The sequence below is a fragment of the Hippopotamus amphibius genome, chromosome 17 (genome assembly GCF_030028045.1).
Source record: "Hippopotamus amphibius kiboko isolate mHipAmp2 chromosome 17, mHipAmp2.hap2, whole genome shotgun sequence".
NCBI classification, from domain to species: domain Eukaryota; kingdom Metazoa; phylum Chordata; class Mammalia; order Artiodactyla; family Hippopotamidae; genus Hippopotamus; species Hippopotamus amphibius.
The window spans coordinates 7,961,244-7,988,606 of NC_080202.1; the positions used below are offsets into that span (position 1 = coordinate 7,961,244).

Here is a 27,363-nt window from a genome sequence, read left to right on the forward strand (position 1 = left end):
AGATTTTAGTAGCAATATTAGGTCTTAGAATATTAGGTCATTTCAGGAAGCTGCTAGCATCTTGTCTGCATTTTTCACCTTTCTCTGATTCCTACTATAACCATTTTCAACAAGAAAATGTTCTTTTAAAATAGGTTTTTGTAGGTCTTGATTTTTGAGTGAAATCCTACATGATTAGCCCAAATCATTTAAAGTTAAATTTGAAAATTGGGTTCATTATGATTTTTTGTTTAATATTTTTTTAAAAAAAGCAGTCTTAGAATTATGGGAAAGGATCCAAAAAAAAAAAAAAACCATCTTTGCTCAGGGCTGCATCGTGGGTCCCTGCCGTCCTGCGCTGCAAAAGAGCTGCCCCTGCGGGGAAACAGCTTCGGTCCAGTGCAGCTGAATCCCCACAGAGTCAGCGTGGTGCTCCTTTTTTGTTATGGGCGTGACTTGTTCTTGTGGATCATTTTGTGTTCATTCAGTGGATATTTGTTAAAAAATTACAATATGCCAGGGACCCTGCTCGGGCCAACATGGGAACATGGGGAAGGCAGAAGGAACCGTTCGAGCTGGTGATCAGAGGGGTCCAGGGACACCAGGGATCTGCTCTCGGGCCCCTGTGTGTGTTCAATGCTGGAAGCTCAGTCCAGGGGGAGTATCCACGGAACAGAGTAGATCCCAGGGTCTGGCATGTGTGATTTGAAACTTAGAGAAGGGAGTGGCCTGTTTAGGCTGGAGGCAGGTGGATGGGAAGAGGTGGCAGGGAAAGGGGTGGAGATTTAAAAGCCATTATGAGTTTGCCAGGATGGCTACAAGGGGGCGCGGGGTTCCTGGGAGAGAAAAGGATGGAGACTTGAGAGCTTTGTGTCTTTGAGAAAATGCAGCTGGTTTGAGAGTTGGCATTTAGGGAAGGTGCCTGGGGAAGTCCCATCACCAAGCACTTCATGCTTTCCAGGCACCTTGTTTCTGTGAGGTAGGTCACCTTGGCTCCATTTTGCAAAGGAACAAACTGAGGCTTGGTGAAGTTTGGTAACTAGACCCAAGATGACACAGCTTGTGGGTGGCAGGTGTTTCTGACTCTCTGGGTGGAGTTCTTCATCCCTGTGCTCTACTATTTGGACCATTTCCTACAAGCTGTAGGAGAAATGGAAGGATTTTAAGTCTGGGAGCACATAACTTTGCTTAGTTTTAGAAATAGCTGTTAATCATGACACTGGGACCAAAGGTATAACTGGAAAGTGCAGGGTGGCTGCAGGGGTGGAGGGTGAAATGGGAGAGTGAGGCCGGAGGAGGGAACCAGGTGTAGGGCAATGTCACACAGACCAGGGCAGCCGAGAGGAGGGATGGACTGAAGACTCGGGAAGCTTGTCTTGACTGGTTCCGGTAAATCAGCAGCTGGATGTGGGAGGGGCATCGAGGCCGACTCCCAGTTTCTGGCTTGAGTAACCAGTAGCCGCGTCTGCACTGGACGCAGCGGAGGAGGGACGGGGAGAATGTGCTTCAGTTTAGGACACTGACCTTGGGCATCCCTTCTTCCAGCCCCTTCTCCTCCAGCTCCTCCTCCTGCCCCAGCTCCTTGGGGCTTGCCCCACACCCCTGTCTCTGCTCATTCACCCTCAGGGGGCTCATCCAGCCCCATAACTTTAAATACTGCCTGCAAGTCAGCAACTCCCACGTCTGCCTTTTCTCCCCTGGACCTCTCTTCTTCGCAGCAGCCTGTCCGCTGTCCACATGACATCTCCGCCTCAGTGTCCCACAGGCGCCCCAAACTTATATAGAGTTTGGACCCATCTTTCTACCCACAGACCCCTCCTCCTCTCCCCATCTTCCCAGTGGTGCCACCAGCCACTCACCTGCTCAAGCCCAGATCCCAGGAGTTCTTGCCCTGGCCCTCTTCCTTATTCTCCATATCAAGTTCATCCTCAGAACAACTCAATCCTGCCACCAGAATACATCTGGAATCTTCCTTCTCCACCATCTCCCCTGTGATCTTACACGTTCAGGCTACATCATCTCTCTTAGAGCCTGGACCGCAATATGGGTCACCCCCGCTCCCGACCCCTCCCCCGGCCCATTCTCTGTTGCTTGCGTGTCCTCCCGTCCTCACTCCGGAGGCCTCACTGGCCCCAGCTTCTTCCACGTCTTCCCGCCGCTGGTCCTTCACATCTGCTGTCCCCACCACCTGCAGTGATCTCCCCACTGGCTCACCCTTCAGGCATTAAATGTAATTTCTCCAGAGAGCTCTCTAACTGCATCCTTCTTATAGCATCCTGTTCTTTCCTTTCAGTCCATTTCTCACTCTTTGTAATCATGAAAGCATTTAATGTTTACTTCATTTACTTGCTGACATATATGTATCAAGCATGTTATATGCCAGACATCGTGCTAGGTTAGAGGGAGGTAATAATGAGGAAAAGCAGACATGAGAAGCACTTTGTGGAAGGCAGAGGCAGCTTTGTGACTTCTGAGTGGACAGGAGAATGCAGGTGTTTGGTGTGACTGGTGCTGGGAGGTCAGGTGTAGGAGGGAGAGGCATAAATGAGATCGCCCAGGCTGCGACTGGAGCTTGAGGAAGGCAGAAGGTCAAGTGATGTCTGCCCACACGTGTGTCCTGCTTTTTTCTGGAAAGGATTTTAGGTGAGCTGCGTTTGGGCCCTATGTGATGTGTAGAAAAGGCAGAAGAGACGTCATCAGGAGAGGAGGTAGCGGGAGAGGTGGGTTCATGGGCCACAAGAGAAGCCAGGCACGGACGGAGTCTCTCTAGAATGCTGCTGTGATGGGCAGCAAGTAGCCGGACCCCGGGCCTGTCATTGCATGCGCTGTACCGGGCAGGGGTGGAGGGTGGCCTAGGAGCCCGTAGAGACTGGAGGGAAGGATGAGGAGTGGCAAGTGTGGGAGCCGGAGACAGAGGTGGGCAGGGTCACAGAAGTTCATTGTCAGGGCGGCCTTGGTGAGGAAGGACAGGCGGAAGGCACAGGAGAGAATGGTGGTCCCCGAGGGGCACAAGCAGACGTAGCTTCGACCTGAACCCTGGGGTCTGGTGGCGTCACGGAGGAGAAAGAGTAGGTCGTGTGCAGGCGTCATCCACCCTTGCAGCTTCCACAGAAGGCCTGCGTGACTCAGGTTCCCTCACCTCCTGGGCTACAGGTGCCTCTTCCATAAAAACCCCCACTGGAAATCAAGGCTTGGAATCAAGACTGAGGCTCTGCTGAGAGAGCCCTTCACGTGGTGCCAGGTCCCCGCACGCTTTCTGCCCTGGGGAGCAAACGAGAGAAACGGTGGGGACTGCTAGGGTCGAAGAGGGCCTTGATAGGGGTAGTTCACTTGATATTTTGATTTTTTTAAAAAAAAATATTTCGGTTGCGTGTTTCATTCATTCATCAGATTTTTTTAAATGAGAGCATGTCAGGCACCACATGTTTGGCCCGGCGGCTGGTGCACTTGCTGGGCTTCTGCGTGTGATCCCCTCACCGGCAGCCTTAGGTCTGCAGACAGTGGAAACCGTCAGCTGCTCTGATAAGAGCGTAGTGTCTGGGAGGTTTAACCATCGTTGACCTCAGCTCAGGCACTGATTTTTTTCAGAAGACTCCTTCCGATGTAGTGTCCTTGCCCTTTCGTGAGTGTCTTCCGTGCTTTGAGGAGAGAGCTGAAGCTTACTCCTTCCTCAACACCTGAGCTGATGTGATCTAATCTTCCTGCATTCGTTGGCTTTTTCTCGTAGGAAATCTAATGACCAAGAAGAGACGCCCCTGGTCCCTAATGGCTGAGCACATTCACTAAGTGGATTTGCGTTGTCCAATCATAGATTTTAGCATACATTTTTAGAAGCCATTTCCTATTTTGAGACTTGTCACAGTGTCAGTTTGTGTATCAATAATGCCAGCCCCAAGGATCTTTCATTTACCAAATAATTGTATACGTAACAGGCAAATGTTACCAAAGGCAGTGAGTTCCTGAAACTAGCGCAGCGGAAGGCACCTGCTGGTATGTGGTACAAAGTTATCAGAGCACTACAGTATCCTGCCCTGGAGTGTGTGGCTGTTGGTTCCACGGCTTGTGCAGTGTCTAAATATGCTGACTGCCTTACCTCTATGGCATCTCTTATCATTTGTCCCACAAAGCTTGTGCTGCTGCACTCACTCTGTCTTTTCTCTCCCTGCTAACGACCTAGACTCGGCTTATTTTCCCTCGTCTTTTTTATTTCCACCAGTGGACCGGATCGTGGGTCTGGATCAAGTCACGGGGATGACGGAGACAGCTTTTGGCTCCGCCTATAAAACCAAGAAGGGCATGTTCCGCACAGTGGGGCAGCTCTACAAGGAGTCCCTCACCAAGCTGATGGCGACGCTGCGCAACACCAACCCCAACTTCGTGCGCTGCATCATCCCCAACCACGAGAAGCGGGTGCGTGCCCCGCGGCGCGGGCACGGGCGCTGAGCGCTGGCCAGGTCCGGTCCGCAGGGGGAGCTCTGAAATGCCCTGTGTCTGCTCGATTAGGCTGGAAAACTGGACCCGCACCTGGTGCTGGATCAGCTTCGCTGCAATGGTGTCCTGGAAGGGATCAGGATCTGTCGCCAGGGATTTCCCAACCGGATCGTTTTCCAGGAATTCAGACAGAGGTATTGTCCCCTTTACCTTCGTCCCGGGGGCATCAGAGCGTATCTGAGTGAGAGTCAGACAGGGAGATGGTGAGGGAAGGCTTCTCCTTGTTCCCTGGAGAGTTTCTGTTTTCTTTTCACATGGGAAGGGGTCATCATTATTACCTTTGCGGCTGGTCGGGGAGTATTGAGAGCCTGCTTTACCAAGAGGCAGGGTGTAGGCAAGGACTGCTCCCGGCCCCGGGCCCTGAGGAAACACCGAGAGCTGGGAGCTTACACTTCACTCACTCAGACAGTTCTACCTGGGATTTAAACATAACTTTTTTAAACTGATTTTTTAAATATAGGAATAATGTATGTTCTTTAGGAAAATTTTTAAATACATTAAAAGTAAATAGAAATTATTTCAGGTGTGACTCCTAAAAGCACTTTGGGACATTTCTTTCCATCTTTTTCTTCAATGAATACATCTGTGTATGTGTTTATTTTTCCCACTGTGTGCCGGTGTGTGTGTTCTTACAGTCCTTTTAGTAAAGTAGGGTAAGAAATACGAGAGATTAGAAAAGAATTAAGAAAAAAACAAGAGGGAGAAGATCAGTGTGCAGTAGAAATGGATGAAAACATATGATGGGCCACAGTTATCTTAAAGTCTACCATGTGATTTTATTTATTTTACTAATTTATTTGTTGGCTGTGTTGGGTCTTCACTGCTGCACACAGGCTTTCTCTAGTTGCAGCGAGTGGGGGCTACTTGTCATTGTGGCGCAACGGCTTCTCACTGTAGTGGCTTCTCTTGTTGCGGAGCCTGGGCTCTAGGTGCACGGGCTTCAGTAGTTGCAGCACGCAGGCTCAGTAGTTGTGGCACACAGGCTTAGTTGCTCCGCAGCATATGGGATCTTCCTGGACCAGGGGTTGAACCTGTGTCCCTTGCATTGGCAGGCAGATTCTTAACCACTGTGCCACCAGGGAAGTCCCTAATTTTCTTTGTTAGGCTAGTTTGCCTTTTCCATCTTTGCTCCTGGAAACCAGGTTCCCAACTATGACAGCATTTGTTCCAGAAAATAAACAGGGCTGCAGGTCAAAGAGTAGCCCATTCTCCCACTGTTCCAGAGGGAATCTAGTTGAAAAACTGTTCCAGTCCCTACAGGTTTTCAGGGAAACCCTTATTATGGCCCCAGTGTGTGATAAACGGGCTGGTAGATGTTCACTTTTTATTGATAGGAGAAAAGGGAACATAATTGGCATCCAAAATACAAAGTTGGATGAAGTAGCCAGGAGTCATCTTTTAACACAGCCACTGTCTTTGTGCTAAAATTTATTTTCTTGGAGTGTCACCCACACACAGTAAACGCACAGACCTCAAGTGTGCAGGTCAGTGAACATATGTGCACCCAGCCCAGCACTGTTTCAAGGCACCCTGAAACTTCCTCATGTCCTAAACAGAGGCCTCCAAGCGTTGCTCTTACAGCCTTTTCTGTTATCTGATAAATGCCTACAAGTTGACAGTGACTCAACAGGCAAAGAGCCAGATTCTCCTTGCATCTTAGGGATGTGGACATTTTGTGGGAAGTAAGAAAAACAAAAGGTTTCTAAAATCACCATACTTTTGATTCTTCTCTGCCAGAATTTCTTAACCGTGGTCCCTGACCTGGGAGAATTAACTGCATTTTCACTGTGGGCTTCGGTCGTTGCAGCCGGGCTTCAGTAGCTGTGGCTCGCGTGCAGTAGAGCGCAGGCTCAGCAGTCGTGGCACACGGGCTGAGTTGCTCCACGGCATGTGGGACCTTTCTGGACCAAGGCTCAAACCCGTGTCCCCTGCATTGGCAGGTGGATTCTTAACCACTGCACAGTCAGGGAAGCCCTCATTTCTTTACTCTTAATTTGCCATGATTGTCCATCACATTCTTGCCTCTTAGAGAAAGCAGAACTCATAGTAGGTAAACATTTCCACAAATTTTTACAAATGGCTTTTTGGCTGCTTTTCTTACAGATACGAGATCCTGACTCCAAATGCTATCCCTAAGGGTTTTATGGATGGCAAACAGGCCTGTGAACGAATGGTAAGTTCTGGATTTTTCTGGTTCATGGGCTGTCAAGACAATCTTTCCTGTAGCAAAAATAATAAGCAGACTCTTTCTCTCGCAGATCCGGGCATTAGAGTTGGACCCAAACTTGTACCGGATTGGACAGAGCAAGATATTTTTCAGAGCTGGAGTTCTGGCACACTTAGAGGAAGAAAGAGATTTAAAAATTACCGACATCATTATCTTCTTCCAGGCCGTTTGCAGAGGTTATTTAGCCAGAAAGTAAGTGGGAAATCATGAATTAAATGCTTGGAGTGTGTGCTCGTGCTGAGCATGTGTTTGGAGCTGGCAGTGTGAGAGCGCGTGGGACGTGAGTCCCCTGTGCTGCGGGACCCGGCGCCGGGTAAGCAGACTCACGTTCTAAACAAGGACACAAACAAGGGGCCGAGACAGGGAAGGACTGGGGTTCTGCTTCATCGTGGGTCCGCACGGAGGGCTTCTCTGGGCCTTTGTCTGCAAGAGAGGCGTCAACATGACGGTCTCCAGGTCCAGTCCAGGCGGGAAGGAGGAGGAAGGGTACCTGAGAAAGGGGCAGGGGGAGGGATGTTTCTCCTATGACAGATCCAGAAAGAAAAGAGCAGCTGGCAGGAGCGATGGCGAGTGCGGCGAAGGGGAGGGGAGGGCCTTGTTCACCCCGCGCGCGCGCGCACGTGTGCGTCTGGGGGCGGCTGGCAGGGGAGGTTTCCGGCAGCATCTGTGAACAAAGTGCCAGGTCCCGCGACCCACACTGCGGTCGGCGGAGCAGGCCCGCTCCCCGTCCCAGCCCACCACGAACGTGTGCCTCTAGGACGTCTCCTGTGACAGCATCTGTCAACACGCAGATCTCTCTTACTCGCCGCAGACGGAATGTGTCCCCCAGAGTTCACACGTTGGAATCTGATCCCCAGTGGGATGGCGTGTGGAGGCGGGGCCTTTGGGGTGCGGCGACAGCGGGCAGCCCCGTGAGGAAGTGGGGCCTCAGCAGCCGTGCGTCTGCCGGGGCGGCGATCCCGGGCTTCCCCGCCTCCAGAGCTGTGAGGAGTGATGTGTGTTGTTCATAAGCAAAGCAAAACAAACAAACTAGGTTTCCTTCCTCTTCTTCAGGGCCTTTGCCAAGAAGCAGCAGCAGCTGAGTGCCCTGAAGGTGCTGCAGCGCAACTGCGCCGCGTACCTGAAGCTGCGGCACTGGCAGTGGTGGCGCGTCTTCACCAAGGTGGGCGCCTGCTCCCCGGGACCGCGCGCCACCAGGAGGAGCCGGGAGGGGGGAGCGACCATCCGTGTTCAATGTCATCCTAGGTGAAGCCGCTCCTCCAAGTCACTCGGCAAGAGGAGGAGCTCCAGGCCAAAGATGAAGAGCTGCTGAAGGTGAAGGAGAAGCAGACCAAGGTGGAGGGGGAGCTGGAAGAGATGGAGCGGAAGCACCAGCAGGTACCGGTCGCCCGTCCCCGCGCGGCCCTGGACAAAGATGAGCGCTCCCGCCCATAGGAGCCGGCAGGGTGAATTACGAATAAACAGCATCGTATTTTATGTGTATTTTGCATTCCTTTCCAAAGCGTAGACGTTTGAGCATAGAGGTAGCAGGTATATTAGGCCAAGCATTGGGTTTGTATGAATGGAAATCAGCTTGACCTCTCGCGTTTTGCCTTTGTCACCCTTTGGACACGCAGGTGATCACGTTTGCTGTCAGGCATGCGTTTAACACCAGTGAGACTCCTGGTACTGGCACCTTCCCATGACTGCTCACAAGGGACCTAGAAAAAAGTAAAAGGATGAGATAGTACAAGGCCCCCACCTGCCTCTTCTCAAGCCACGGTGGTCTTGAGTCCACATCCCATTCTCAGGAAGCTGTGCTTCACGGACAGAGCAGAGACTCACGAAATGTTTGTCGTTGGCAGTGATAGGACTGATGTGTTCAATGCCAAAATGTTTAACAGATAAGGCCAGACTATCATTTGATACCAGACGGCTTCTGTCACCATGAACTTCATAGCATTTGCATGATACTTTCCCTCCTATTTTTTGGTCCTTTTGTGAATTACTTTAATATTAAGAATAGGAGTTCTTAAAATAGCATGAATTTAATGTGTATTATTCAGGGTAACATGAGACAACAGAAGCAATGAAAAATGTGTCCACCCAGCTTATTTTGCTAAAGCCAAGGATATATTTGAAAGTCTTGCCAGTGGCGTTATGTTAGTTTGGTTAGTTTGGTGGCGCGCACTGACCACTGGAGCCCCAGGGACTGTCCCTTGTGCAGCACCAGACGCTTTGTTGTGTTGCAGCTGCTGGAAGAGAAGAATATCCTCGCAGAGCAGCTACAGGCAGAGACTGAGCTCTTCGCTGAAGCAGAAGAGATGAGGGCGAGACTTGCTGCTAAGAAGCAGGAGTTAGAAGAGATTCTCCATGACTTGGAGTCTAGGGTTGAAGAAGAAGAAGAAAGAAACCAAATCCTCCAAAATGAAAAGAAGAAAATGCAGGCACATATTCAGGTACCGATGATAGTTTTCACTTAGGGTTATAGTTTGGGTTTCCCAGGTGGATCTGTTGAGTGAATAGATGCAGCATGTTTGGATTCTTGTGTCCACTGAGGGGCAAAGGAGCCTCAGTAATAAACCCCCCTTCAAAGATGACCAGCATTCAGAGCACACACGTAACAGATTCCCCAAACACAGATTTGCTATTTGAATAGGACTCTTTTTTACGTTCTGATATGGCATCTGATAGGATGCAAAGTGACTCAGAGTAGAACCATTCCAGGGTCTGTGGGCACCAAGTGTGTTCTTTGTGTTATTAATAATCCCTCAGCTCACTCCAGTTGTTAGGCACCTAGGGGCTGGTTTGGTTCGTAAGAAATGCTCAGCACAGACACAGGAGGTGGCCAGGAATCGGAATAAAACACTTAGCCCTTCCTGGAAGCTACTTTCTTACTGAGATCCAGCTACCCTCGCATGAAGCCCAGTTCTCTCTGTGACTGAATACGCAGAGTGATCCAGACAGCAGCGACTGTGCCCGTACCCTGGGGCGCGTGCTCCTTGGAGCCACCCCAACCTGACCGATATGTCCTTGAGTGTCAGGGTGTCTGTATCTGCCTCCGTGGTCCAGTACCAAACTTTTTCTTCCAGATCTCTCCCTTAATTTTTTCCCCATCATGTAGCTTATCTTTGCAAAGCACAAACATTTCAGACATTTCTCAAAACCACAAAAGATATCATATTATTTCCTTGGAAAATACCCCATATAATAAGTTGTCCGGACCCTCTCCATTTTTCAACACAAACAGCTTTCCAATTTCCCATAACAGGCTGGTAAAATATCACAAAAGCTGTAAAAAGTACACGTTAATCCAGCAATTCTAGTTCTAGGACTTTATTCTAAGCATAAATCAATGGAAGCCTACTAATTATCTAACAACAGGGGATTCTTAAACTATGGTAATATTATATATTTATAAATAAAAAAGATGTTTATTTCTAGGGGTAGTCATAAGATATTAATAAAGAGAGTTGCAAAAGAGCATTCACAGTAAGCTCTAAAAGTATATAACTTACAAACTTTATGTGTGATTTTTATAAGGGAATATACAGAAGATCTAGAATAATATTTAACAATAGTGTGTTCTGGTGGTATCATCGACAGTTTTGATTTTCTCTGTGTTTTTTTTTTTAACTATTTTATTTTGGGGTAGAGTTGATTAACAATGTTGTGATAGTTTCAGGTGTACAGCAAAGTGATTCAGTTATACACGTATCCATTCTTTTTCAAATTCTTTTCCCATTTTGATTTTTTCTTTGTCTCAGAACGTGTGCTCATTTCAGTGATAATATTTTACTCATGTAGGGGAAGGCCCCCCAAGTCATCTCCAGTCTCCCCAGCCTATTTTTTTATGCTCCAAATTTTAACAACTTCACATGAAATGTGTGCATCACTCTCTTTAGGAAACAAGCATTTCCTTGTAAGAACAGGGGTTTTTTGTTTGTTTTTTGCTTGTTTTGTTTTTTAGTACTTTTTATCTTCGTAACCTTTACTCTAGACTCTTTTTAACTTCTGGGGTTTTGCACTGTTATCTTACTATCTCCATTGTAAATTCAAACACATCATAGAAATATTTATGGTAATATTATTATTAAATATTAGGTTTTTTTCCCTCTTATGGAATATCTGAGGTTCTATGTTAACTGCACGGCCCTTGGGAGAATCCAGCCTTGTTGGTCTCACGTCCTTTTTCCTTTCTTTTCCCCCCTGCCTGTGAGGCTTTCAGGGATTTCTGATCTGTCTCCTTTTCAACCAAAACTACTAGAACTGTTTTTGGTTTTTGTTTTGTTTTTAATATTAACTTCCTGATTGTAACACGAATAAATGACTCCTGTAGAATACCCAGAGAATACAAAATAGCACTTATAAGTCTTCTCCCACCCGTCCTCCCATTGTCCCTACTTTTTTTTGCATATATTTCTGAACAGGTATATGTGGATTCATTTATTAATTGAATTACGCTGGACCCACCGTTCCATTCACGGCTTTTGTCACCTTAGGAGTGTGGAGTGTGCAGTGCAGGGATGCAGTGGACAAAATCCAGACTGCGGGAAACTGTAGGACAAATGACCTGTGGTTTTTGTTTTGTTGTGTTTTTCTTTTAACAAATAAATGGTGAGAAAAAGGAGAAAGAAATTTAGGGGAACCTAGAGACTAGAGGAGTCTTAAAGGTCTTACAGTTGGTCGCAGCGTGTGAGCGTCATTTGGATCCCAGCTCAAAGAAATGAGTGTGTTCCTAAGTGGTCTTCCTCTCTAGAGACAGAGCCCGAAGGGTCACAGGTTAAACACAGTGTCTGGGATTCACTTCAAAATAGCGCAGGGGCACAAGGGGGGCGGGGGGTATAGGGGAAATGGCATCAGCCATGCGCCGGTGCTTGTCAGGCTGGGGCTGACGCACCTGTGTCAGGTGCACCGTGCTCCTGTGTGCTTACATGTGTGTGAAGTTTTTCACAATAAATAAAAACGTAATCCTGTGCAGAGGTTTCATTCCAAAAGCGACCGTGATAAATTATTTAGCCAGTTACCCTTGAAAGATTCTTAAAGTCACCAAAGGGTCACATTGATTTGTATGTGACAGCCCTGTTCTGTAATGCATATGTCTATTAGCTACAGTAACATAGGGTACCAAAAAAAGAGAAGCGTGTTGTAGTAAAGCCATGTGTAAACGCTGGAATCCCACCCAGTTTGGTGACACGCTCATGTCGTGAACAGCACGCCTGACCTGAGACAGCCCTTCCTCACCGACCTGTACCATTTCCATCGTTGTTTCTGAGTTCTCTTTCTCTTTTGGCCAAACATACACAGTAGAATGAGTATGTGTTTGACATAGTTGGGCTATATTATCATATTTCCCTGTGTTACTTACTACTATTCTAAAATACAGATTTTAATTACTACATGTTATTCCATTTTACAAATTTACCCACTTTTAATTACCAAGACTTCTTTGAAGTATGTTTGTAGTTCCTCAGTACGATAAATGACACTTTGCTACAGGCCTTTTATATATGAATCACATCTGTGACTTTTCCTGAAATTGCTGGTTTAAAAGAAACGCTCTTTTTCAAACCTGCTGCATTTTCCTTGTTGGCTTCCAGAAGGACTGGCCCCCTTTGTACTTATTAACCTATAGTGGACACAAGTGTCTGTTTCACAGTTACATTTTATATTTTTAAAAATATCCCCGCCATTTTGAAAATTGAAAATTGGTATTTGGTTTTGACCTGCATGCCTTGATTGTTAGCATGTGTAGAGTCTCATAGAGCAAGTGTGGAGACTGACCACGTGTGCTTCTTCACAAGGACCTGGAGGAGCAGCTGGACGAGGAGGAGGGGGCTCGCCAGAAACTGCAGCTGGAGAAGGTGACGGCAGAGGCCAAGATCAAGAAGATGGAAGAGGAGATTCTGCTTCTCGAGGACCAAAATTCCAAGTTTATCAAAGTAAGAGAGTATTTCCATTGAAGAGCTGATTTTAGAACCTGGAAAACACTTGTGTCGATGCTCTCACCGAAGGCGGCTTCAAACAGAAAGTTCTCAAGGAGGTGTCAGGTTCATTTACTCAGTTTTCTCTCTAAGTCTATAGATTTATAGTCTGTATAGATTTCTAAAGAGAGAAACTATTTAATTTTTTTAACCCACCAAACATCCTTATAATCCCTGAGATGATTTAACTTGCACGTTTTGTGCCCTTTGATCCCTCACCGACGACTTGTCCCCATCTGGGCAGCAATTCAGCACCAGCTGTGGAACTGCAGGCCTGCGCTGGGCCAAGCTCTGGAAGGTCGTGAGCCTACCTGTCCTGCCTTTTTGGAATATACGATCTGCTGGGGGAGACACTGTCAATATTACTTGTTTTCTAAGTAATAACCAAACCCAGTTATCATTTTGAATGCCTTTTCTGAAGCTGTTTTTCCTATCCAGGAAAAGAAACTCATGGAAGATCGCATTGCTGAGTGTTCCTCTCAGCTGGCTGAAGAGGAAGAAAAGGCAAAAAACTTGGCCAAGATCAGGAATAAGCAAGAAGTGATGATCTCGGATTTAGAAGGTTAGTGTTTGGGGTTAGAGAAATATTAGGACTGGGGCATGTGAGCCTTTAGATTTTACTTAAATCAGAACATGCGGTAATAGAAAATGCACGTGGGGATCACGCGTCAGTTTCAGTTCAACTATTAAAACACTCTTTGGACTTCCCTGGCGGTCCAGTGGTTAGGACCCTGCACTTCCACTGCAGGGGACACAGCTTCCATCCCTGGCTGGGGAATTAAGATCCTGTAAGCCACGTGGCGCAGCCAAAACGGAAATTAAAAAAAAAAAAAAAAATAGACCGTTTATGTGGTATTGTCTTTTTGTTTTTTGGGGTTTCTGGCTTTTCTGTTTGTTTGTTTGTTTTTTGGCCGTCCTGCTGCATGGCTTGTGGGATCTTAGTTCCCTGAGCAGGGATCGAACCCATACCCCCTGCATCGGGAGCTCAGAGTCTTAACCACTGGACCGCGGGGGAGGTCCTGTGGTATTGTTATTTGCCTAGAGTCACCAAGTATTTATGATGGAATGGCACTACATTCTCTTTAAACTTTTACTTTTTAAAGTTAGGTCCTGTGGTAAAATACAGTGCCCTTTGGTGGATCTAAATTAAGTTGGGCCATTGAATTTGTACGTGTTTTATCTAAATGCTGCGTTGAGGTGCCTAGGTTTCCCTTCACAGAGGGACAGCTGCTGACGCAAAACCTGCAGGGACAGGAGACTGTGCAGGGTGGCAGTGTCTCACTCGGATGGCCCAAGTCATGTCAGCAAATGCTAGGATTTTTGCAAAATGAATCACTGCCTTCTGCAAGAGAAATAAGAAAAGAGGGCGGAAGTTGGAAAGAGCACAGAAAACCTTCCCTTTGACCAGCAGCTGGAGACTGGCATTGCCACTGGAGGAGGAAGAGCGTGGCTCTTAACACCCTGCTCTCTCGAGGTCTTTTATCACAGGGAGAAAATGGGTGATTTCTAAAACAGTATTTAGGACTCTGCTGTCCTTGTTGTCAGCATGAAATTCTTTCCATAAGCCATTCCTACCCATAGGTGATTTTTCCGGGAAGTGCACACAAAGCAGGTGGGCCTGTCCTTTTCTCAGCTGATTGATGGGCCTATGCGGCTAGTGTGAGAAGGAAAGCATCTCTGGCGCTAATTAAGGAATCACTGCAGGATTCAGAGGGAGGGCGGGAAAGATGCCCACACTCTGCCGTCTCACCCTCAGGGCTTGGGCGCTGCAGTCTGGGTTCAAACCAGGGACTCCCAGTTAAAGGGGAGCAGGGTTACAGCAGTCACATGCCACCCGGCCTCTGCCCAGCCCTCTGCAAACCCGGGCACAGCTCGAGATCCAGGTCGCTTCGCCTCTGAGAGTGGGGGCCCACTCCCCATGGAAGGACATCCTTGGAATCCTCCCAGTTTCTTCCTGAAAATTCCATGCTCCCACTAATCTATCACGCCTTCAGTTTGATCTTAACAGGTTTCAGATGACTGAGTGGTTGGCAGGACGATATTAAGGCAGCGACATGCTTTAGAATACAGTGGCTTATTTTCAACTTTGCATTTCAAGTTTATATTTTGAATTTGTCCGTGTGGAGTGACATTCAGTGCATTGAAAGGCTTCTTGGATCTTGCCCTAAAGAGCGCTTAAAGAAGGAGGAGAAGACCCGCCAGGAACTGGAAAAGGCCAAAAGGAAACTGGACGGCGAGACCACAGACCTGCAGGACCAGATCGCTGAGCTCCAGGCGCAGATCGACGAGCTCAAGATCCAGGTGGCCAAGAAGGAGGAGGAGCTGCAGGGCGCGCTGGCCAGGTCTGCACTGGATGTGCGGCTGTGTGGGGCTCCCGACACTGTCTCGTGTCTGGGAGCAGACGAGAGCCCGGGAGACTGACTCGTGGCTCCCTTGTCGTTGGGTGTGACACAGGAAGCTGGGAGACGGGAGCATCTGTGTCAGGGCAGCCAGAAAATCTCATCAATCCTCCTTGGTATTTACACTTTAACATCACAAGTCATGTCATGAAATCCTTGGAAATTCACACCAGCACAAATGGTTTTAACCATATCACATGTTCTGGTTTCTGTACGTTACAGATGAATTTCAATATGATTTAGAACTTTAAAGAAAATCACTTTTCAGAAATGATTGCCAGCCCCTTTCTAGCATGATTTGCCGTTCAGTCCTAAACCATTCAGTTACAGGATGGAAGCCATATATAGTAAACACATTTACACCTACTATTTCATTTCTTTATAAAGAATAACTATTTGGCTGCATAGTCATAGGATTCAGAGTTTAATTTATAATTTATTACAATCAAGGAAATCTTGTAACAAATTCTTCTCTGCCTCTGTCACTGTTGGTCTGTCTTTGGCCACTTACGGAGGTGGGGGCTGGAGCCCAGAGCTGTAGTCCTTCACCCACTACCATGTGTCAGCCTCCCCTCCCTCGCCTCCAGCTTCCCACCTGTCCCCAGTCAGAACATCCACCCACATTAAACCACAGGTGAGCAGAAAGAGGCACCAGAGGACAGAGAAAGCGTAGAGTGGAGGGTGGTGAAGGTGGCGGGTCTGCTTCCACTTTGTTCCAAGAACCTTGAATTTGCTGATTTGGTGTGGGCTTGAACCACTCTGATGGACGAGACCGCTACCTTGAGCAGTGTTCTAACTAGAAGAACATTTGCTTGAGAGGGAGTTTCTCAATATTATAATTATTACAGTGAGATGGTCCTACCTTTTCATGGAGAATCTTATTAGCCTTTTGGACAGGACCTAGGCTCCATTCTCATACCCACTCTGGGCCTCCTAGCCATGGACTGGAGGGGGGGGGGGTCTCGGGTCTCCTCGTGGGGAGAGTCCCTGGGCGCCTACTCTGAGCGCTTCCCGTGCCTGGGCGTCTCGCAGGGGCGACGATGAGACGCTGCACAAGAACAACGCGCTTAAAGTCGTGCGAGAGCTGCAGGCCCAGATCGCGGAGCTGCAGGAAGACTTTGAATCCGAGAAGGCTTCGCGGAATAAGGCGGAAAAGCAGAAGAGGGACTTGAGTGAGGAGCTGGAAGCTCTGAAGACGGAGCTGGAGGACACGCTGGACACCACGGCCGCTCAGCAGGAACTGCGGTGAGTGGGGGGCGGGGCAGAGGTGCTTGTCCTCGGGGAGGGGGGCGTCTTCCTTCACGCTGGCACTTGGAGCATCCTCTCCCCCTCCTGGAAACAGTGGCAAGTGGAAGAGGAACAAAATCTTGGTGGTTAGAAACCAACTGGGCTGTTAGGTGGAAAGAAAGCACAGGGCAGGTAGATGGACCACAGCCAGGTGCGCAGAGGGAGATGTGATCAGAAAAGCCCCAGGTACGCACACAGGGGGCTGGAGAGAGAGTTACACCTGGATCAAGAAGGGGGGGCAGGGACCAGAGGGTTAGAGGGGACAGACAGACACAGGAGGAGAGAGGTGGTCGGGCATCTCCTGGCAGCAGCAGTTGGTCTGGTGCACAGTGGTGAGGAAACAGATGAGAAGGAGGCCCGTGTCCAGAAAGATGAGAGGACAGGTGAGTTGCAGGTACCCACGTGACAGATGAGCCAGCCACCGGGCGCAGGCAAGAGGAAGGTGACGACGGCACAGCCGGAGCCGACTCACAGGAAGTCTCGGGAGAGCCACCACAAGGAGCAGCAGGCAGGCAGGGGGGCTGCCTGAGAGCCCTACTGGCCTCTTCCTGACCAGCTCCTCCCTCCTCAAGACCCCAGCTGGCCGGGTGCACGCTCATAGGTGCGAGCGCATGCTCATAGGTGCGAACGCGCGCACACACTCATGCACACTTACACATGCACACTCACGCACACTCACACCTGCCGCCTGTCCCAGGGTGTGAGTGGTGGGAAGGGGACCCCATCCCTGAGAAGGGGATGGAGGTGAAGCCTGGAACGAGGCTGGGACAGTCAAGGTCATTTACAAAGGCAGGTGGGGGGGGGCATGTGCCCACCGGGTGCAAGGCCGGGAGTGCTCGGTGCTGAGGAGGTGGAAGAGGTGAGCCCGACGGCGTGGCAGGGACGTGCCTGTGAGCAGACGGGGCCTCCCGGCAGCGGGGAGGCTGCCCCCCGCACAGCCCACCTGCGCCCGCGGGCTGGAGGCGCCTCCCTGCTCCCACAGAGTAACTCTGCTTTTAGCAGTTTTAAGTCCTGGTCTCCTCTTTAAAATGCCTGCTTTTTAAATATCTGGAAACCACTGAACTAGACTTTGTTGAAATAGGCATTCTCAGCTGGGCTTTCAACCATGGTAGAAAAAAAAGGTTCTGCTCATTTCTTCCCTTCAACTCGTTTCTTAAAAAAAAAGTACCAGTGATACGTGCTTTTTTGCTTTTTTTTTTTTCCTTTTTATTACGCCACATGGCTTGCGGGATCCTGGTTCCTCAACCAGGCATCGAACCCGCTGCCCTTACATTGGAAGCCAGGGAAGCCCAGTATGTGCCTATTTATGAGAACCATGGATGTGCCCAAACACAGCACTGCCTGCTCTGCTGGTGAAGGGGTCGGATGGCCTGCAGCTCAGCGTCAGGAAACGGTGTTGCCGTCGGGTAGATGGAAGTTCCCACCGCTGGGGCGAACTGAGGAAACCTCTGTGGAGTCTCTGCCTTGTGGGGCTGACACTTGGGCACCAGTGCCCCCTCCACCTCCACCGTCCACCCCTGCCTCTGCGGGGAAGGCTGCAGGGGGCAAGGCCAGACCACCGCGTGCCTTTCACCTCCAGGGAGCGTGTGGCTGAGCCAGGCTGCACACCGAGACTCCAGTGACTCCTGCTGTCTGGTGACCTGCGACCACAGAGCTGGCAGCCACTGGGGCCCCTTTTCTCTTAGCACAGCTGGCTCAGCCCCTAGACCTCACCTCCTTGTAAAGAGAGGAAAGGGTGTCCACACAGCAGTCCGCATATGTCACTGTTCTAACTGCTTTTAGAGCAGATCTGCCAGAGCTGTGCCTCAGCGTTACTGGAAAGTTACTGCTCTTTAAACTCTTGGTGTTGCTGCGGCTCCTAGCAGGAGCGGCATTTACCTCACTGGTTTCAGGGTTAAGCTCTGCGCTTAAAGATGGTGCTCAGCCCCACTTTTGTTGGGGTGCAGTGTCCTGCCTGATTGGCCTCTACCAGCCCTCTTGGGGGTTTACCCTTTTCCAGTTTTATTGAAATGTCAGCTGGTTCCATGGCAGGCGTCTTGGCATCTTGTGTTAAGCAGTACTTGGCCTACGATACAGACAGGCTGCCCTGAACGTCTGAACGAGGGACGTTACACTGTGTCTCGACTGTAAGTCGCGTGTGGAATGGGGGTCGTGCTGGTTCTGGAAGCTTTCCCGATGTCACAGTAACAGACACGCCAGCCTACGGGAAAGTAGCACGTCCAGTAATCCGAGGAATCCATGCAGTTTCAGACAAAAGCAGGACTTTATAAATGTGTGCTTAATTTAATCAGCCGACTAATTCTGAGCTGCCTTCTCTAAACGTATGTCTCTCTAGTACCAAACGTGAACAAGAAGTGGCGGAGCTGAAGAAGGCTCTCGAGGAGGAAACGAAGAACCATGAGGCTCAGATCCAGGACATGAGGCAGAGACACGCGAGCGCCCTGGAGGAGCTGTCGGAGCAGCTGGAGCAGGCGAAGCGGGTAAGGGCCTCGGCCGCGCCGGGGGCAGCGGGCGGGCGGGCGGGCAACCAGGCGCCCCTGCGGGGCTGCGCTCCGAAAGCGGGGCTGGCCTGGGAGAGCCACGTGCCCTGGGTTTTATTTAAAGAACTGGCTGGGTCAGCTGTGGCCTCAAGTCCTGTTCCTCTCAGTCTCTCCTTTCACTGATACCCCCCTTTCTCCTGATGGCTCCGCTCAAAACCTTGAGCAGTGGGGAAGTCCTGCTCTCGCTCGCCTGCCGGAAGTCACCAGGCCCTGCTGCGCCTCCTCTTCACGTGTTCTGGGTGCTCCTCCCGCAGAAATCTCCACGCTGGGAGAGCAGCAGGGGTTTTCCTGCCCTCCCGCATCAGGTGCTGACCGCAGGCTCACTCCGGGTCGGCACGGTTCTCCAGATACCAAAGCAGTGGCCTTTGTTACACAACCGCCAATGAACTGTTTCTCCCTTCCCTCCCCTAGTTCAAAGCAAACCTGGAGAAGAACAAGCAGGGCCTGGAGACAGACAACAAGGAGCTGGCATGCGAGGTGAAGGTGCTGCAGCAGGTCAAGGCCGAGTCCGAGCACAAGAGGAAGAAGCTGGACGCCCAGGTCCAGGAGCTCCACGCCAAAGTCTCGGAAGGAGACCGACTCAGGGTGGAACTGGCCGAGAAGGCGAACAAGTTACAGGTGGGCCTGGAAAACCTCTCCCGGACATCGCCCCGGCGTCTGGGGGAAGGAGGGAGAGGGGACCGACATTCGGGGGCACCCGGGCCGCCCCAGGCACACAGCAGGCCCCTGTGTTTGTTCTCCCACTTAAAGCTCACGGCGCCTCCGGGTGAGTCTGGTAGGTGAGGGCTTGAGACGCTCACCCGCCTCTGGACTCAGCTGGCAGGTCGCGGAGCCGGAGCGGACGGCAGGCGGCGGGGCTCTGCTGCAGCCGGCGTGCTCCCCCCTACTGCTGCCGACACCGGTGAGGCGGGCGCTCTCTGAAGGGTGCTGCCAGGACGAGGAGGAGCAGAAGTGGCATCAGCCTGAGTCACATGTACGGATACGTCCTCCACGTGCCCTCCCCTTAGCTCACGTGACTAGAGGACAAACCCGAACGAAGGGTACCTCCTGCCCCTTTTAAGACCCACTGTCCCCACAAGAAACATAGAAGGTCTTATGCCGTGGGGATTTCTGGGGGGAAGGTGTTTTAAAGCTACCATTAATTAAAGACGAGACAGAAAAAATTGTCTTTACCACGTGATTCATAAAATCTGACCACAAGAAATAGCTAAATAGTCATGGTAAGCGTATAATACCAGTTTTTTTTTTTAAGCTTTACAAGAACTACGGACTGTGACTGTTAGAATTTAAACTGCTTTGAATCTCTGTAATGAGGTTTGCAAATTCTCTGTGAAAACAAATTATACTCGTGCCCTGCCGCCGCTCCCAGCATACAGTTGATCCATCTTAGTGTGAAAAAGGATTAAAATAAAACACCTGCTGATCTTAGAGCCTCCTCACATAGGACAGCAGTCACTCTTTCAGAGGATTTGGTATAATTTTTGTCTCTTTATGATAAAAAACAGGACAGCAAGCCAGTTAGGGGAACCCCCTCCGTGTGTGGGCTCTGCCGACGTGATGCTGGCTGTAGGTGGTGACTGTGGGCTTGTCTTGGCCGCTGGGTCAGGGCCTGCTCATGTGGGCGCTGGTGGGGGCAGCAGACCCTCGGGGGGCGGTCCTTAGCTGAGGTTAGCGGGTTCAGGTGGACCCCTCCTCCCGCCGTGTGCTCGCTTCGTGTGCATTTAGGGTCGAGAACCACCGCTCTTCTCTCTCTGCCTACTGCTGAAGTGAGTCTGACCTTTCACTCCTCCTTGCAGAATGAATTGGATAATGTCTCAACTCTTCTAGAAGAAGCAGAGAAGAAGGGTATTAAGTTTGCCAAGGACGCAGCCGGTCTTGAGTCGCAACTCCAGGACACACAGGTATTTGTTTAACAGTAACTACAGTTTCTGTGATCTGAGTTGGTGAAACATGCTAATTCCAGAATTGCTTCTTAATCACCTCTTCCTGATTTTCTGCTCTGCTTTAATTTTCAATCATCTTGCACCAAAACCAGTCCTGATGCTCAGGAGCTTGCCTTTGAGCTCATATCTGGAGCCCGTGGCTCCTGTGCCTGGCGGGCGTGTGGGCTCCTGGGAGGCAGCTCTGGCCAGCCGGGCACTGCGTGGGGTGTGGTGCACCAGGCGGTGGTCCTGTTGTACACTCGTGCATTGCTGGCCATTTTAAATAATGACCTAAGACAAACAGGAAGGAACTCCAGAAGGGATGAAAGATGTGGGAAAAGGGCAGCCCGAAGGCCCCCGGCCTGGGCCGCTGGGGGCACGAGGCTGCCAGCGCTTGTGAACAGGTTTGGTTTGGTTTTTCTGGCCACACTGCACGGCTTGCAGGATCTTAGTTCCCCAACCAGGGACCGAACCTGTGCCCTCGGCAGGGAACGCACTGAGTCCGAACCAGTGGACCTCCAGGAAGGTGCCTCCTGAACAACTTTAAAGCAATAGTGTATTAAGGGCGCTTGTTAAATGATCACGTGTGTTTCAGAATCGCTTGTCTGTTAACATCACTGGGTATTTCTCACACACTGCGGCTGTTTTTTTTCACCAGAGGCACTGTGGTTCGGGTGATTACCGTAACCTGAGTACTGACTTTTTATAAAAATAAACAGGAGCTTCTTCAGGAGGAGACGCGCCAAAAACTGAACCTGAGCAGTCGCATCCGGCAGCTGGAGGAGGAGAAGAGCAGCCTCCAGGAGCAGCAGGAGGAGGAGGAGGAGGCCAGGAAGAACCTGGAAAAGCAAGTGTTGGCCCTGCAGGCCCAGGTGCGTGCGTCTGCTCGGGAGGTGTGTGGCCTCCATGTGTGTGTTTAGCAGCTAACGCCCCTGCCCTGCTGGGTGGCTTCAGCTCCATTTGGGACAGTTAATTGGATCTTGTACTAAGTGAAGCCTGGTAAGTGTTTTTTCTTTGACCAATCAAATGCTGATCCTATGCTGGTTATAGTGTTGGGAGCAAGATAAAGACCCTAACTAAGACTGTCGACTGTCAGTGAAGAAATGTATGGTCTAAGATTCATAGTGTCACATAGTATTACCTAGCAGAATCACGTAGTATTGATTTATATTATTTCTTCTCACAAAATACTGAAAACAAGTTTTATCCTTGTTCCTCAAGTATGATGTCCAGTTGAGTTCTTTAATATTGATCTTTTCTTCTTTAGTTGACGGATACCAAGAAGAAAGTAGATGATGACCTGGGGACAATTGAAAGTTTGGAAGAAGCCAAGAAGAAGCTCCTTAAAGATGTGGAGGCACTGAGCCAGCGCCTGGAGGAGAAGGCCCTGGCCTACGACAAGCTGGAGAAGACCAAGAACCGCCTGCAGCAGGAGCTCGACGACCTGCTGGTGGACCTGGACCACCAGCGCCAGATCGTCTCCAACTTGGAAAAGAAGCAGAAGAAGTTCGATCAGGTGGGTGCCTGACGCTGCCAACCCCAGGCACCAGGGCCGGCGCCACACGTTTCCTCCTGGCATAGCCCTCATTGTGGCCATTTTGACTTAAAATAATCCTTTCTTATTTAAAAGCGATACATATTTATAGCAAAATTGGAAAAAGCAGAGCAGCGTAGAGAAGGAAACAGAACACCCGTAATCTCGTGGCACTCTCTTCTTAGCAGTAAGTCAGGCAGGCAGCAAATGACAGGAGCCTGTGTTTGCTTTTGAAATCAAGTTTTACTGTTTCCCGACACCACCCCCTGTAGCTGTTAGCAGAAGAGAAGAACATCTCTGGCCGCTACGCCGAAGAGCGCGACCGGGCCGAAGCAGAGGCCAGAGAAAAGGAAACCAAAGCCCTGTCCCTGGCCCGTGCCCTCGAGGAGGCCCTGGAGGCCAAGGAAGAGTTTGAGCGGCAGAACAAGCAGCTGCGGGCAGACATGGAGGACCTGATGAGCTCCAAGGACGACGTGGGCAAGAATGTGAGTGCCCCTGGGGACCGGTGCCCTCGGGGGGAGCAGACGACTCTGGGAAGGCCCAGCCCAACAGCGAAGTGGACTTGGGGTGTCTTGGCTTATCCTCCCTCTGCACACGCCTCCCCCAAGAGCTGCCCTGTGCCCCTCCTGCAACGTATGAGGCATTGAGGATACTGATGGGAGCCCAGGCCTGGAGGTCAGAACAGGTGCAGGGCTTGACTCTCCCCCAGCTCCCATCCAGCCTCTCTGAGCCTGAGTTCCCTCTTCTGTCAAATGGACATGATACTTGCCTGTTTCGTGAAGCTGCTGTAGGTGTGCTTTGAAAAGCATAAAGTTCTCTCTAAAGGTATCATTTTTTCTGGGACATGGACACTCTGGCTACATCATAAGAGAGGGAAGACATTCCTACCTTCCTGCTGAGTCTCCTACAGCCTGGTGCCCAGGGGACCAGCCCTGTGGATGAGAAGAGGCCTCCTAGAGTAGGAATGGCCAGGATTACATAGTAAAATGTAGAGAGAGAATTCCACCATTGGTTCCATTTTCTTGTTCCGTATTTTCTCTAGAATAAGCAACAGTCACACATTCATTCCACAAACATTTCCTTTGTGCCTGTGAAGTGCTGGACACTGAGAGACACAGGCCTTCCTCATGTTGTCTTCTCCTGTCCGCACGAGACCTGACATGGCCATGAACCCTAAAAGGGACACATAAGACTAGCACCTGCACACACCTGCCTGAGGGCTGTCTCCGGGAGCAAAGGGGACATGAGGGGGAAGCCCCCAGCAGAGCGCTGGGCACAGAGAGCTAGGTAGATGCGTGTGGTGGGGATCTTTGTCCAGAGAAGGGTCAAACCTCTTTTTCACTGTACCCTGCTTCGCAGGCCTCACACATCTTAATGTTGAAAAGTCTCCACATGTGCATTTTCAATACAAATGATCTTTTCCACAGCAAGAGGAATGTACTATGGTACCTGTTAGACACAGACCGCAGGCCAGTGGCCAGTCAACAGGCAGTTCCCCTGACATCACACTCTCTTTATTGTTCATCGGCTTTTAAAGATCTCTCGACTTCAAGGTCATGGGAGAGCACTTGGCCGACTGTAAGGGCACACGTGAATGAAGAGGTCAGGCCTGGCGTTCAGATGGTGTGCGCTGAAGTGAGGACACGCGCAGCCGGAGGGGAAGGGAAGGGTGCGTGTGGGTGTGGGGGCGCCTGTAAAACAGGAACTGCTGTCCTCGCCTGTCCCTCCACCAAGGGTCATCCCCTCCCTGTGCTTCCCGTGGTCTAGGTTCATGAACTTGAAAAATCCAAACGGGCCCTAGAGCAGCAGGTGGAGGAAATGAGGACCCAGCTGGAAGAGCTGGAAGACGAGCTTCAGGCTACAGAAGATGCCAAGCTTCGCCTGGAGGTCAACATGCAGGCCATGAAGGCCCAGTTCGAGAGGGACTTGCAAACCAGAGACGAGCAGAACGAGGAAAAGAAGCGGCTGCTCATTAAACAAGTAGGTCAAGGAAGCGTGGCCCCCGAGCAGGAATTTGTTTGTTCTCAAAGCCTGGTTTTGGGTCAATATCTTATTCATTCGCATTAGAACGTATTAACTGGAGAAAATTTAATTTATTTGGTCCTTTGATAATTTTGTTCTTTAAAGTGTAATTTAATTGGTTTTGATTTCTGAGAAATTCAGATAATATCATTGCTACTTACAAGCCAGGGTATCCATTGAAAAGCCCTCAGTGGAATCTCCAGGGATATGTAGTCAGGTTCAAGTTCTGTGAGCCTTACAAGTGTCAGTAAAGGGAAGAATCGATACATGCCTGACAAGGTGATTCAGGGTATTTTGAAGGGCAGATCACATGTCCTCATTAAACCACTCTAAAGGGAAAACTCTCATTTACATTTTTTTATTTTAAAAAGTGTTTTGGACACTTACGATTTAACAGCTTTACTGAGATACTTTTTTGAATGCATGTTAAACTTCTGGTTTAAAAGTTTACTTTAAAAATCGTGGATATTTTCTCAGTCCCTTGGAGTTTGTGGTATCAGGTCTTAGATCTGGGATATATTTAATTTTGCTTTAAATTCTGTTGTTTTCAGTCCACTAATATTAGTCATTTGTTGCATTAGATAACAAATTATCTCAAACTTAGTGACTTAAAATAGCACCCATTAACTGAGTTTCTGTGGGTCAGGAATTCTGAATCGGCTTAGCACAGGGTGTGTCATCTGAAGGCCTGACTGGGGCTGGAGGGTCTGCATCCAGACTGGCTTGCCCGCCCATGTGGTGTTGGCCCAAGACCTCTGCTTCCGGCCCGTGGGCCCCTCCTCAGGGGCTGGAGTGTCCCTGCAGGGAATTTCCCCAAGAGTTTGTCTCATGTCTCCCAATCTTGTGGCATCACCTAGACCGTGAGCTTGAGAGCAGAGGCTCTGCCTCCTCCGTACCCTGGCAGTAGTCAGTGGAAATGGTTTGTACCAGGTGGTGTTGTTTAAAGATCTCTGTACAAATTCAACTGCTAATAATACGAACTGCTTAGTAGCAGAGAGCATCTCTCCTGAGCAACCCAAACCCTCACGTGCCTATCCTGTGTGTGAGCACAGCTGGGTCTGCCCAGAAGTAACCCGATACCATCCATCAGGTGCGGGAGCTGGAGGCAGAGCTGGAGGATGAGCGGAAACAGCGGGCCCTTGCTGTTGCTTCAAAGAAGAAAATGGAAATAGACCTGAAGGACCTGGAAGCTCAAATCGAGGCTGCAAACAAAGCTAGGGATGAAGTGATCAAGCAGCTCCGCAAACTTCAGGTAAGGGCAGCCAGCCGTCAGTCTTTGATGGTGGGTGTCATTGGGCCCTACTGAGATCAAGCACAGCGTGGCCCGTGAAGCTGGGAGAAGGGCTCTGGACAGCACCCAGCCTGCCATCTTGGCAGTGGGCTCAGTGTCGCCATGTCACTGCTGCAGGGAGCACAGTAGCTGTCCCCCTTGGCTGTGGGTTAGGGCCGCCGGCCATGAAGATGGCTCGTGCAGCTCCAGTGTCTACAGTGGGCCGGTGCTTGCCCCACTGGGTGGGGTGGAGTCATCGGGGGGGACGGTCGCCTGGAGACAAGCTCTTGGGGCTCTGAACAGTGTCTGGCGCTAAACTAAGCACACAGCAGCCACTGAGAGGAGGGTGGTGTCAGCTTCCCTCTGCTCGTGCCGCGAGCTGTGGCCATCCTTTCTGTCTGATTGCATCATCACTTTTGCTACTCAGGTGGTGTGCTGGTTTCCCCTGTCACAGTGACAAAACGTGATTGCTATAGTAACTCACGGTAATGGCAGGATGTGATGGGCCCTCTCACATAAGTAGGCACAGCTTCTCTGGAGGGAAGTTTGTTAGGACAAAAGCTTTAGAAAGTTTCCATTCCTCTGACCTTGGCGATTCCACATCTTGAGAATTTATTCTAACAAACTATGACAAGTATTTACATACAAAGGTCGGAGCTTAAGTGTTATTTATGATGGCAAAAATGGAAATAATCTAAATGTAGGTGGACTGCCAGCCATTCAAATGATGGGGATACGTATGTAGTGACACAGGAAGGTACAGTGTAGGGAGGCGAGTTTAGTTTGTAACTCAGCACACACGTGTATAAACTTCTGCATGTAGACATGTAGATATACACACTTAGAAAAGACGTTTACAAGGAAAAGTCATCTCTGGATAATGGGTTTATGAGTAACTTATTTGGTTCCTTATACTCTTTGAAAAAGCTAATTAAATACGAAGGTTTTTATTTTGACCAGCTAATTACAAAGGATATGAATTATATTACTGTGACTTTATTTAACAGCTTTATTGAGATATAATTCACACCATACAATTTACCCATTTATAGTGTTTTTACTTTTTTTAGTATATTCATAGGGTTGTGCAAGCATCACCCACTGTCTCATTTTGGACGTTCTGGTTGCCTCTAAAAGAGACCTTGTGCCCATTAGCTGTCACTCCACAGTCTCTGCCACATCCAGCATTCATCAACCACTAACCTCCCTTCTGTCTCTCCAGATTTGCCTATGCTGGACATGTCATGTAAATGGAACCCTACAATATGTGGCTTTTTGTGACTGGCTTCTTTCACTTCGCATAATGTTTTTAAGGTTCACCCGTGCTGCAGCATAAATAAGTACTGCATTCCTTTTTATTACCAAACAGTATTGCATCATTTGGATATACCATACTTTTTATTAATCCACTCCTCAGCTGACATTTGAGCTATTTTGACTTTTTGGCTGCTGTGAATACTGCTGCTGTGAACGTTCACATGTGTTTGTGTGGATGTGTGTTTTCAGTTTTCTTGGGTATACACCTGGGAGTGGAATTGCTAAGTTACATGGTAGTTCCGTTGAACTCTGAGGAACTGCCCAATCTTTCCACAGCGACGTTTTACATTCCTACCAGCTGTGTATGAGGATTCCAGTTTCTCCACGTCCTCGCCAACACTTGCTATTGTGCATCTTTTAATGATAGCTATTCCAGTGGGTATGAAGTGGTATCTCATTGTGGTTGTGATTT

General features: G+C 49.5%; 1 protein-coding gene across 3 annotated transcripts in view; it reads left to right on the forward strand.

Annotated features, from left to right (window-relative positions):
* The window catches only part of MYH10 (myosin heavy chain 10), a 131,231-nt gene that overhangs the window by 94,538 nt on the left and 9,330 nt on the right, over positions 1-27,363 (forward strand). For all 3 annotated transcript variants that reach the window (XM_057717272.1, XM_057717271.1, XM_057717273.1), the window contains 19 exons: positions 4,196-4,389; positions 4,483-4,604; positions 6,574-6,643; positions 6,729-6,889; positions 7,751-7,859; positions 7,943-8,074; positions 8,929-9,135; positions 12,481-12,618; positions 13,099-13,222; positions 14,831-15,002; positions 16,092-16,304; positions 18,682-18,826; positions 19,298-19,504; positions 20,683-20,787; positions 21,528-21,680; positions 22,076-22,324; positions 22,615-22,827; positions 24,110-24,322; positions 25,455-25,616. In XM_057717272.1, the coding sequence (XP_057573255.1) occupies positions 4,196-4,389; positions 4,483-4,604; positions 6,574-6,643; positions 6,729-6,889; positions 7,751-7,859; positions 7,943-8,074; positions 8,929-9,135; positions 12,481-12,618; positions 13,099-13,222; positions 14,831-15,002; positions 16,092-16,304; positions 18,682-18,826; positions 19,298-19,504; positions 20,683-20,787; positions 21,528-21,680; positions 22,076-22,324; positions 22,615-22,827; positions 24,110-24,322; positions 25,455-25,616 (3,089 nt within the window). The remainder of the gene's footprint in view (positions 1-4,195; positions 4,390-4,482; positions 4,605-6,573; positions 6,644-6,728; positions 6,890-7,750; positions 7,860-7,942; positions 8,075-8,928; positions 9,136-12,480; positions 12,619-13,098; positions 13,223-14,830; positions 15,003-16,091; positions 16,305-18,681; positions 18,827-19,297; positions 19,505-20,682; positions 20,788-21,527; positions 21,681-22,075; positions 22,325-22,614; positions 22,828-24,109; positions 24,323-25,454; positions 25,617-27,363) is intronic.